Source organism: Vicugna pacos, chromosome 17 (genome assembly GCF_048564905.1).
Source record: "Vicugna pacos chromosome 17, VicPac4, whole genome shotgun sequence".
NCBI lineage: Eukaryota > Metazoa > Chordata > Mammalia > Artiodactyla > Camelidae > Vicugna > Vicugna pacos.
Window position 1 is genome coordinate 49,285,446 of NC_133003.1, and position 12,547 is coordinate 49,297,992.

At 49.4% G+C, this 12,547-nt stretch overlaps 1 protein-coding gene across 6 annotated transcripts in view; it reads left to right on the forward strand.

Moving 5' to 3' along the window:
- The first annotated feature begins 561 nt into the window (after nucleotides 1–561).
- MTMR14 (myotubularin related protein 14) overlaps nucleotides 562–12,547 on the forward strand; it is a 40,580-nt gene continuing 28,594 nt past the window's right edge. For all 6 annotated transcript variants that reach the window (XM_006206830.3, XM_006206831.3, XM_015241436.3 and 3 more), the window contains exons 1-4: nucleotides 562–859; nucleotides 2,586–2,734; nucleotides 7,054–7,162; nucleotides 12,231–12,306. In XM_006206830.3, coding sequence (XP_006206892.1) covers nucleotides 704–859; nucleotides 2,586–2,734; nucleotides 7,054–7,162; nucleotides 12,231–12,306 — 490 coding nt within the window. In that variant the 5' untranslated portion in view covers nucleotides 562–703. The remainder of the gene's footprint in view (nucleotides 860–2,585; nucleotides 2,735–7,053; nucleotides 7,163–12,230; nucleotides 12,307–12,547) is intronic.

The following is a 12,547-nucleotide window of genomic DNA, read 5'->3' on the forward strand; positions in this document are numbered from 1 at the left end:
TGGATGTATGAGTGTTCATTATACTATTGTCTCCATTTCCGTGAATGTTTGAAACACTCCATTAACAAAAAAAGAAAAATAATATGGGGCTTTTTTATCACAGAATTTCAAGCCAGTCATGAGCCCCGGTTTCTTCAATAAAATGGGCTGACTGTTGCAGCACTATAATCACAGGGTGTTGTGAGAAGCAGCGCAAGCAAACTGCCCTAGGAAATGCTATTTTATTAATACTTACTATTATTGCTATGGTTGCCAACACTAATTTGTTGCCCCCAAGAGTTCCCGCCTCGTCTCCGGTTATGGTTCATTGCACGCTTTTTTCCTGGTTCTTTCCCGTTAGTTCCCGCGCTGCCCACCCCCCACCCCCCAGTGGTTTAGCCCGACTTCCCCGGGAAACCCCGGGGTGGGCGGAGCACTAGGTTTCTGTGAGCGGCCGCGGTCCCCTCCGCGGAGACCGCTTGGACCGCTCCGCGTCGGGGTGGGCCGGCGATCGTGGGGCAAGGCGCGAGCCCTGGGCTCTGATTGGTCAGCGCCGGCGTAAACATCCGGCAGGGTGGGGCGGGGCCGGAAGTGGAAGTGGAAGGCGGTGGCTGAGGCGACTCGGGAGGTTCCGGACTCGGAGTGGGTCCCTCCAGGTGCCATGGGCCGGGCTGAGCCGTGCTGAGGGGGACGCGGGGCGCTGAAAGGGACGCGGGGCTAGGCCATGGCGGGCGCTCGGGCCGCCGCGGCCGCCTCGACGGGGTCCTCAGCTTCTTCGGGCAACCCGCAGCCGCAGGAGCCGGGGCTCGGAGAGCTGCTGGAGGAGTTCTCCCGGACTCAGTACCGGGCCAAGGACTGCAGCGGGACGGGCGGCTCAAAGGTGAGTCCGGAGTCGAGATAAGCAGGAGGGGAAGGTGTCTGGCTTGGGAAGTTTCTGAGGAAAGGCTGAGGTCAGGGGTCAGAGAAAGGAGAGAGAGGGAAAGTTCCCAGGGTCTGGAGCCCAAGAGTAAGGGTCGGGTTTAAAAACCTAAAAGGAGGAACTGGGGTCAGAATAAGCCAAGGAAAGATGACCTTTTGTTTGAGACAAGGAGTTTGGAGGAACCATGTTCAGAGATTAGGGAGGAGGAGCTGAGGAGGGTTATTCCCCTGCATCAGGTGTGAGGACCAAAGCCCTCAGGTCTAGATTTGAAAATGTCTAGAGGATTTCTTCAGGTTAGAGGGGAGAATGAAGGGGCTGGAGTGTTGGGGCAGAATGGAGCCAAGAGATAAACCGAGTGTGTCGCCTCCTTACACGGTTGCAGCATGACTTGAAAATTAGGCCCATCCCTTTCCTTCTCCCATAGAGCTGGAAGACAGCCCACACTCCCTCTGTTTCTTCATCAGAAGCAAGTCTCCTCTTTTTTCTTTTTACCCCTATCCTTGGGATTCCCTTCAGTCCCCTTATTGCCAGACTTGGAAGGCTTCCCATTCTAGGCACTGTCTGGCAGTCTGTTGGGAATCTTGCTGACTCTCCCATCTTTCATTCCACACGTGGTTTTGGCAGGTTTAGCATCAGGTTTTCCAGTGGGATTCTGTTTCCTGGGCCATGAAACTGCTTTGGCTCCAGGGGTTACCTATGCTGGGACATACTGTAGTTGGCATCTGCTAGTGTCTGGAGTGACCCAGGGAAGACTTGAGTAATGATGGCTCTTCCCCACTCTCCAAACGGGGAAGTATTTTTCAGTGCTTAGCCTGAGGACCACTTGTTTCAGCATCATCTGGGATCCTTATTAAAAAGAAAAGTTCCTTGGTCCCACCCGGTCCTACTGAGTGAGAATTTCTGAGAGTGGGAACCTGGAATTTGTATTTTTTAACAGGCTTCTTAATGATACTCATGTACTTTGAAATTCAAAGATTCCTAGTTTAAACCACTGTGAGTTTTTCTTTTCGCATTGGTCTTCTGGGTGACTAGAGGGTTAGTGGTTTTTGCTGGGCCCCTCTTCCATCTAACACACCCTTGAAGATTATGGTTGTCAGAAGTTATACCCGACTTTTCACTGTAGCTGGTGTTAAACTCTTGATCTCTTGCAGGTCTTTTGCAGATTTCTTGAGATGTTACAGATCTTACGTCTTTCTCTTAGTAGGTCTTCCCCTGAACTGAGTAAACAGGAGCAGTTTTAAGGGAGCTTTTTCTTCTATTTCATAAGCAAATTGTATTATCAGCTTTGTCTGCAGCTTGTACTCATTACACTAACTAGAGCTTCTAGGTGCTGATCTATGGCCGGAGAATGAGGAAGAATCTGCAGCCAAAGGAAGATAATGGATTAGTGCCAGTTAAAGTAAACCTAGAGCAAGAGTTCTTCATATTTTGTGGATTGTGGACCCTCTTCAGAATCTGAGGAAAGCTGTAATCCTGCCTTGAAATGCTTAACATACACAATTTCACTGCAGAATTGAGAGGATCGGAACTTTGGGTTCTTGACCCAGCAACATGTCTCTTTCCAGCACTGAATTATAATCACAGAGGCATGGTCATTCCCAGTGACCTCTCCAGGTCAAGGAACACCTAATTCTCACACTCAGAACCCCAGAATCTTCTTTATGCTCAGGTCTCCTCCTCTGTGCAGGTGGAGCGCATTGAGAAGAGGTGTCTGGAGCTGTTTGGCCGAGACTACTGTTACAGCGTGATCCAGAATGTGAATGGGGATATCTGTGGCCACTACCCCCAGCACATCGTGTTCCTGGAGTACGAGAGTTCTGAGAAGGAGAAAGACACGTGAGCATCATGTAACACAAGTGGGCCCATCCAGGGAGGCCTTGACAGTTCGTCCGCAGGGTCAGGAAGTCTGCAGCAGGGCAGGGCTGACTCACTTTCCCCAGGTGTTAAGCCTTATTGGCATCTCTGTTTTCTTTGGATAGATTGGCCAGGTAGCTCAGCGTAGAAGTCAGGGTTGGGAGTCTCAGCCATGGGCTCCTATTTCACTCCCATCCTGTAACTCATTGTTCTAAGAGCTGACTTCACGGCTCACCTCTCTGAACCTCAGTGTCCTTTTTAAAGAAAGTGTGAGTGAGAGGTATGCTTTGTCGACATGCTTAAGGGCAGTTAACCATATATAGATCCTAAGAGCATGAGGTCCAGGGTTAGACTGCTTCACTCTACATGCTGGCTGCCCCCCACTTGCTGGCTGTGTAACTAACTTGGGCAGATTATTAAACCTCTTTGTCTCAGTTTTCTCATCAGTAAGTTTCTACCTGTAGAGAAGTGGTTGGTGTATTTCCTGCTGATAAATGAGGTATTACAAGTCTGATGCGTTTGCTGTAAGAATTAGAAATAAGAACTACTAATTAAGTAAGTTTATTGAAGGCCTACCGGGACCTTAGTTCTTTCTGTCTTTCTGACAGCAATTCACACCTGAGCAGACACAGAGCACCTGGCCCAGGATGCAGCCCATAGGGAGTCAGTAAATGGTAGCAGGTGTTTGACACTGAAGTAATCACAACACTGAGGCTCCAGGAAGTACTTTATGTTGATCTCAAAGTATGTTCCCCTAGTCTCCCTGCTCGCTGTTGATTTGAAGGGAATTCTAGGAGCTGCTGACAATACTGTATCTGTGGAAGCCTGGCCCCATGGCTGCACTGTTAGGATGAGTGCTATGGTACAGCCACGTGGCAAAGGGCAGCAGCTCTCCCTACTCAGAACTTACCTGCCCGTGCACCCACGACCTGGCTAGAGATTCTGAATCTTGAGCACCAGAGCCACTGAATCAAAAATCACAGCGTAACGAGATGGCCCAGTGATTTGTATGCACAGTAAGGTTTGAAAAGCACTGTTGTGGAGGGGGAGGATATAGCTCGGTGCTCTACCACCACGGGCTTAGCATGCATGAAGTCCTGGGTTCAATCCCCAGCACCTCCATTAAATAAATACATAAATAAATAAACCTAATTACCTCCCCTCCCAAAAACAAAACAAACAAAACGTGCTGCTGTAGATAAACTGGGAAAAAGAGTCACTTCTGCCTGGGGGGGTGAGTGGGCAGGCCCTGTGATGGAGGTGCCTTTCAGCTGGAATTGGAAGGACGAGTAGGAAGTAGGAGTTTCCCTGAAATGTCCTTAGTGACCAGCTTGCGTAGGGTCTTGATCATCAGGCCTAGGAGAGTGGACTTGGGTGTTAGTGGTTATTGTGCTAGTGTCCCCTGAGCACTCGTCAAAATCACAAATTCCAGGGCCCCTGAATTGAAATTTCCAGAATCTACGTTCTCAGAGAGCTCCCTGGGTGAGTCTTAAATTTTCTGTAGCCTGGGAACCACAGTGGACCTGGGAAGGCTTTACAGCAGAGGAGGTGCCAGGTCGGAGGAATTTCCTCATCTGAGTGTGGTGTCTGTAAGTGTGCTCCCCCATAGGGTCGTGGTGGGTTCACTCAGAAGACGGAATGTCTTAAAAAAGCAGATGATGCAGCGATGATAGAAACTGTATGCCTGTCTCTTCTTTCTGTCACCACCACGGCCCTCCCACTTTGTCTAGCTGGGTTTTGCCTTACAGGCCATGACACTACCATATATCCAGACTGAGTTACACAGGGTAGAACTGGACTCAGGAAGTGATTTTGTCCCGTTAACCAGCCTCCCCAGTTTAGCTCATCATCTGGGAATGCAATCCAGGATAAGAATCTCTGAAAGGCCAAGACATGTGTTTGTCAACAAGACCAGCTGTTGCCATGTGGCCGACCCCAGGGATCCAGTTGGAAGCCCTACCAGAGAGATGAAGTCCCTTTACCTTTAGGTCTGGTGGGTAACAGACCAATAAATGAGCAATGACAGTTGGCCAGATAAGAAGGCCAGAATGAGGGCAAGTGAGGCACTGGGAGTTAGTAGTTAAAGTTCTTCCTCCAGTTCCAGCTCGTGTGTGTGTGTGGTAGGGGGCTGTTCTCCGACACCAGCTAGGGGTCCTGCAGTTCAACTCAGTTCTGATACTGTCTCCCCAGAGATAGCAGCAGATCCCACAAGACAAGCATGAATATACAAGCGCACTTTTATTCATTCAGATACACGCATCATGTGTCAGACACAGCTCAGTGCTTAGCTCAGTAAGAAAAAGATCCTATGGCCAAGAGATCACGAAAGTGAAAACAGGAACCACTGAGAACAGAAACTGAATTCGTTCCTTAAGCAGGGGACCCAGGAAAATAAACCACCAGCTAGCCTAACAAGAAAATGTGAAGTCTGACTTCACATGAGACTGCCCAGAGCCCCTAAGAGGGAAACCCTGGCCTGATATCTACCGCAGTTTTGTGGAGAGTTTGCTGAATCGAAGGATTCAACCTGGGAGAATCAAAGGCACTTTCAAGGCATTTAGAGCTGAGGGAGCTACTGGTGTGAGCTCGGTGAGAGTCCCTTGAATCAGATGGCCCTGACCACATCGATGCAAATGGCCTGGGGCCACCGGAACGTGAGAGGAAGACTGCTGTGAGCAGTACTGTGTGTGCTCTCTATTTTATATTCTCATGGCATCTGAGTTCAATTAGAAGGTTGTTTCATGGAGGTGCCTTTTTATTTCACAGAGGATCTAAGTGAGAGGAAGGTTGCAGAACTTGGTTTTCAGTGAGCAGTGTGTTTTCTAGGGCCTGGCTAGTTGGCTCAGGTCATCCTACAGGCGCCTTGAAGAGGCACCCTTGCCTCTTCAAGTTTGCCATTCTTCCTTTGAAAAAGGAAAAAATCTCCATTATAGAAATAACATCTTATGTAGTCACTTCTCTATTATTTGAATCGGTTATAGTAAGGATGTAATACTTTTGTGATTTAAAACAAAATAAAGATTTAATAAGAATGAAAAAGATAACATCTTAAATCAGAAATGAGAAAAATACACCATTGGAAGTGTAAGAACTCTTCCTTTATCTATCCCTTGTTCTCTTTCCAAGATCAGCAAACTTTTTGTCCAGGTGTTTATTTGAAGCCCCTTTTTAACTTCCAATTTGAAATCCTTACTTGTAGTTATTTTGTTAGTAACTGGCTTGAGAATATGTCTATGAAGGCTACTAAGAAATTAGCAGTGTTTTTGAAAGGCTATTAATGCCAACAGCATCCAGATATGCTTTAAAAAGTACCACAGATGTTTCGAAATCACTGAACTCACTCATTCTGAAATAGTCATTTGTGTGCACGTGCTGGGCAGTATCATGGGAGTCCTCGATGGACTGGGCCGTGGAAGGCATTAAACACCCTCAGGGACTTGACCTGGAAGCTCACCCCTTGTAGGGAGGGAGCATGAGTGACTTCCTCTCTCCTCGGTTACCCTGCCTAGCTGGGATAGCTTCCCACTCTCACTGTCCTGCCTCTTGTTTCTCTTGCTGCCAGAAGCTCTGGCTGGTTGATTTCGAGCTTTTTGTTAAGAATTGGTAGGTGAATCTATGAGAGTAGAGCCTTATTTTAGGGGTCTGCTGATCTGACATGATTTAATGTAGGGGTGACTTGCTTAATGTGAACCTATTTTTTTCACCTTCTAGAAGCTCCCTTACCAAACCTGTTGCATTAATGACTATGCTTCTCAGTGCCACCTGTAGCTTCTCTCCTGCTTCCTTTGCTCCAGCACTGGCTGCCCTGGTGGCCTTTTGGACTGTTAGAAGTATTTGGACTGTTGGTGAGGTAGAGGCTCACAGCCGTGTGGAATGTGAACCTTCATCTCATCCTGCCCTCTGAAAGTTCACAGAAATGGCCCTGTGATTTCCAGGGGGTCCCCAGCACACCTGTTTTCTTACTTTGGGAGTCAAAAACTGAACACTCTAGACATATTCAACATTTGGTTTGCTCTATGTATTTCTGTATTTTATATACGTCTTCAGGGTAGCTCACTTTGTTTTTCATCTTAAAGCGTCTGAAATCAGGATGATTTCAGTTTTAACATCTATAGTATAGCCTTTTTTTCTTTTCTTTTCCTGAAGAACTTTATATATCCATGGCCTAGAATTTAGGAATCTGAGCGTTTATTAAATGAGTATTCACACACACGCAGACCTAATGTGGAGTCTGCGTGAACACGCACACACACAGTGCACGTGCAGAAGCAGGCTGACCTGCCCCTCTCGCCCCCCGTTAGGTTTCAGAGCACTGTGCAAGTGAGCAAGTTGCAAGATCTGGTCAACCGCAGCAAGACAGCCAGGTGCAGGGGACGGTTCGTCTGCCCGGTGATCCTGTTCAAGGGCAAGGTAAGAACACGGCACGGCCTCGCACGCGCGCTCTGAGACCCTCTCGTGGGGGAACTGACTTAGTGCAGAGCAGAGGATCATCTTGTTCTTGGCATTCACCAGCCTAGTGTCAAGTGGTTACTGGGTCCCTGGTGCTCCGGGAAGCACAGAGAAGCAGACCAATTCTGATACCACTGTCGAGGACGAGTCTAGGTACGGGAGGGAGCATCCCACCAGAGTCCCCCACCCTACGTTCCCAGGCCAGGCTGCCTGGGTTCAGGTCCTGGCTGTGTTACTTCCTGCCTGTGCAAGGCCTTCCTCTCTGTGGACTGGGAAAAATAACCTCGCCTACATCAGAGGTTTATGAGTAGAGTAGATTAAGTGAGTTAATACATTGTTGTTTGTTCATTCCTTCAAGCATATCATTCACCAAGTGTTTACTGAATATGTATCATGTTCTGGGCGCTGCTTCAGGTCTTAAGATACATCAGCATATAAAGTAGACACAAGTCCTTACCCTCACGGGGCTTGTATTCTAGTGACTGATGTTAATTGGCTCCCCAGTATGATCTCATGCACCTCTTTATTATCCTTTGGTGTATTTGATGGTCCCATTTTGCAGATGAAACGAAGGCTCAAAGTGGTTCAATAGATTCCCCACGTTTACTTCACACAACCTGAGAGCTGGGGTTTAAACTTACGACACAACTCTCTCAGGCTGCCACACTGCAGGTGAGGGTCGCACGGCGTGGTGGGAGAAGACCTCCCTCCAACCAGGGCAGGCAGCAGTGTGGACGGACAGACATGGCCTCAAGAAGTGGGCGGGCGTGGTGCGGCCGAGGTGCTGGAGGATAAGCAGAATGCTGGCTGGCAGGAGGGAGGGAGGGTGCTCCCGAGGGGACAGGCATGAGGGAGGCCGGGAGACTCCCTGCCCGACTGGAGTGGAAGGTCCACCTCAGAGCCGAGGGTGGAAGGGAGTGAACACAGGAGGCTGACTGCGGCCGGGGTGTTTACATTTACCCGGAGAGCCTCTGATTTCTGAGCAGGGAAATGCAGGACGGAAATGGATTTTTTTGAGGAAGATTAATAATCCAGAAGGAGTGGACTAACGTGGGGAAGCCTGGAAGAGGGGAGGGGAGCAGGGACGTAGTGTCTCTTCATCTAACAGTGCCTGAGTGCGGGCACTCCAGTCCTGGTGGCTCACGGGCTCCGGCTCCAGCCTCCCAGTGTGAGTGGGCAAGGGCCAGGGCAGTGGGGAGGAGAGACACCAGGCTTGTTTCCGTCCCTTCGTGCGTTTCTCTCATAAAATGGAAGAAGGACAGATGTGAAAGGGGAGGTGGGAAAGCAGACTCGGCCGCAGGCCTCCATGGGCAGGTTGATTTTAGGGAGAAATATGTACGGAAGTTAAGTTCCAGAAATTGATCATCTTCAAGCTATTTATTCCCTCTTCCCCTCTGAAAGGTTGCTGTTCCTGTAAGTTATCAGAACTCCAGTGGAAGGACCACTGCTCCGTGGAGCATAGTGCTGGTCGCTAGAAATTAAGTAGGAAGTACCCAAACCAGTGTTGCCCAAAGTGTGTTCCGTAGAACAGTAGTTTTAAGGATATGCTTGTGAAAGGCATTACTTGTCTAGTAAGAGTGAGAAGTAACTCATCCTTGATCAGCCTGACCCCCGAGCTCCAGATTCATAAAGCACGTCAGTACGTGGACGTTGACATAGGAGAGGCTCTGAGAAGCCCGGGGTGGCTTTGTCTCGTCTGGTATTTCTCACCCGTTGGTCTGCAGACCTCAACGAAGGGACTTTTCTGAATGCACATGGGAAAGGCTGCCCTGACCAGCTTAGTGCAGAGGGACGGGATGGTGCGTTGTGAGCATTTACGGACCTGGCAGGCCTGGGAGAAAGAGTCCTCGGGCAGCGGATTGCGGAGGGAGGGCGATGAGTTGGAGGGATTATTGTGAGGAGACTGAGGCGGTAAGTGTTGCTGAGGGCTCTGCCGTTAATCCTGCTTTCTCCTGCCTTTGCTCCATCTTGTGCAGGAGGTGTGGTACCGTTTCACAGCCTGTAGCTTCCCCTGGCTCAGTTGGTGTTCACTTGCTGAATACCTGCTCATATGTGCTTTATTCCAGTTGTGTGTTTGAACACCTGTCGTCTCCCAGCACCTAGAAAAGTGCCCACCCAGCTTCTGAGTGCAAGCCCCGTAGGAAGACACTGGTCTTGGGGGAAGCAGTCGTGGACCCTGTGTTAGCTTCTAGGGGACAGAGGACTAAGATGGTCCTTGTCCCCATGGAGCTCAGCCAGTGGAGAAGGCAGACCCGTGAACTAGAAGGACCGTGTCTGCTGCTGTGAAGTGGGGAGCTAGCTGGTCCTCAGAGATGGGGCTCCCAGCGGGCCGGCGGTGGCAGCGGGGCTTGTTACCAGGACACCCTCGGAGGCACCTCCGCCTGCCGGCCTGGGGAGGGGAGCGGAGGGGTGTTCAGAAGTGTCTGCTTCCTGCTTCCTCCAAAACTCAGTTCACGGTGGCAAGTGTGGCTGAGGAACTAAATGTTTGATTTTATTTCATTTCAGTTAATTTACATCTTATACCTGAAGCAGTGTAGAGTATTTTTGGTAAAACACAACTTTATTTTGGGATGGGATTACATTTCCCTTTAAATGCTGAAAACATGCTAGTTGAGATGTGCTCTAAGTGTAAAAATGCACACTGGATTTTGAAGACTTAATCCAAAAATTGTAAAATATTAATAATTTTGTAAATGATAGTATGTTGATACAGTATTTTGTATTTATTGGGTTAAATAAGATAAATTATTAAAATTAAAAGAAAAACTTAGTTCAAGCATTTAAGGGTGAGATGTTCTCCTGTGCCGTTTTCCCTGTCAACTCTTGTATTTGACTTTTAGGTGATTAGAATTGGGACAAGTCGTCTTTCTCTTTGTTTCTTCCCTTAAGAGATGGGGAACAGAGGTCAGCCACATCTGTTTTGTGTGCCAAAGTTGGTTACTGCATTAGCAAAACCCGCAGAGCAACACTCCTCGTGCAGAATTAGCAGCCACTCCTAATTAGGTAAATGGAGAGCATTCAGAGGGCATCTTGCTTTTTCAGTCGGGAGCTAAGCTGAAAGTACAAAAATGGCAGATTATGGAGCCGTGAGGCCAGAGGACAGGGCCAGGAGTTACTCTCTCCAGTGGGTACAGCTTCCCCCAGGCGCTGGCTGGGGACTTTGCTGCCAAGGTACCAGAAAGACAGGGACAGGTCAGATCGAAGGGATGTGGAAGAGGAACTGGGAGCAGAGAGAGGAATCTGAAACTTGAAAAGAACTTAAGAAACAGTCTCAAAGCTCAGCAGCCAAAGAGGGGTGTGTCTCCTCTGAAGTTTTAGCAGAAATAATGCAAAGAAGAGTGAAATTTGGTGCCAGCAGCTTAGGTGATGCAGAAGGGTGGTATGGTCACACATACCAGTTGAACCACACACCCCTCACCCCCATTGTCTTGCTCTCAGGAATCAGACCACCCTTCTTCTGTTGGAATTTTGGGGGTCCTCAGCCTGGGAATTGGCCCTTCCCATCTGCAGCTCCCCATTGTGCTGCTCCTGATTGCCGGTCCCTCCAGAGTAGGGTCTGTTCTCGAGGCTGGGGATGGGGCCAGGGATGGACTTGAGAGCCCAGGAAGCCCTGGAGATGTAGGTAAACTCTAGTGTGTACATTTGTATCTGGGGATAGTTTGTTATCATTTTCATCAGATTTTCAAAGTGCTTTTGGACCCAGGACCCCCCCCAGAGTGTATCATGCTCGGGCCTCAGGAATCTCCACCCGAACCCTTCTTCAGAGGCTTCCCACGTTGGTCCTTGTGCCCGGCACTGACAAAGCGCCCCACCCCACCCCGGGTGTTAGGCAGGTGGCTTTTCTATTCCCTGCCCCCTCCTGCAGGCCGCTTACCTCAGAAAGCCGGGTGATGACAGCGGTTCTCACCACACCCCTTTCCTGTAGCCACAAAACCATTTCTTTCCCACTGCCTTACAGGTGGAGAAGGAGGAGCCCTCGGGCAGTATTTTGCAGTCTTCCAGGGACCCTCTGTACGTGGCTGGGCGGTGTGACCCTTTCAGAAACACCTTCAGCCTGTCCCAATGTAATCCCAGCCACCCTCACTGCTACCCCAGCCTTCAGCTACACCCTGTGATCACTGGACGTCTCCTCCCATTCCCCCAACCTCCTGGATCTCCTCAAACACAATTTATGAAGATTCAACCTTAAAATTTGACAGTGCAGTTCATGCCACTTGCCTGGTTTCTAGAATGATGAGGAAAAGAGTGAACGTATACGTAAGCACAGTGAGAGCTGCTCCATTTCCTTGATGTAGAATAAAGAAGATAAAATTTCTTGGGGGGAAAAAAAAGACCCTGACCATTTCTCCTGTAATCAGCCCTGCTACTTCAAAGGTTGCTCACCCCTGCACTGGACAGTTTGTTCCAGTGACGGTAAATGTATAGGCTTGGGAGGTCACTGAGCTGGCTCACATCCCAGCTTGCCCCTCACTGCCCCCTCCAGTGCCTCTCATTCGGGGGAGAGAACCCCTTGATAGTGGCTGGAGGTTAAATTCTAGGCATACTTCGGACTGACTGCTGTGTCCTGGGTGCTGAGAGAACTTTTGCGGCCTGCTCCTGCATCCGTTTTGCTGGCCTGGAATAATCAGAGTCCTGGGTGGTCCCCACACTGTGTGCTGTTCAGAAAAGCAGCTGACTGTTGGTCCGAGGGCACAGACTTCCAGTTATAAGATAACTAAGTTCTGCGGATCTAATGTTCAGCATGGCGATTATAGTTAATAATACTGTATTATATCCTGGAAAATTGCAGAGATGATCAGAAATGTTTTCGCCACAAAAAAGAAATGGTAATTATGTGCCAGGAGGCCACCGGTGGTAGTTGTGGCTGTGGTGGTAATGAATTTGCAGTATGTAAGTGTATCAGATCGGCATGTGGTACACCTGAAACTTACCCCATGTCACGTGTCGATTATATCTCAAGAAAGCTGGGGCAAACAGCCAGAAAACTCCGGAAAAGCATCTGATGCCGAAAATGCTGTTTTTCTCCCAGCACATTTGCAGGTCGGCTACGCTGGCTGGATGGGGAGAGCTGTACGGGCGCACTGGCTACAACTATATTTTCTCAGGTGAGTGCTGAGCCGCACCCCCTGTGACTAAGAACCAGAGCCCAGTCGTGGAGAGTAGTCACCTGCGGCTGCAGCCGTGGTGGTAGAGGGTGCGCATGAGCTGGGGTAGCCCAGGGGCCTTCCTTTCGTCACCTGAGGAGATGACTGGGGTGTGGAGGACTGCCGGGCTCGCGAGGCCTCTGATGCTGCGAGAGATGGGAGGGTGGTCCCTGGGGTGGCGCCTCGGGGAAGGAGGCTGGTG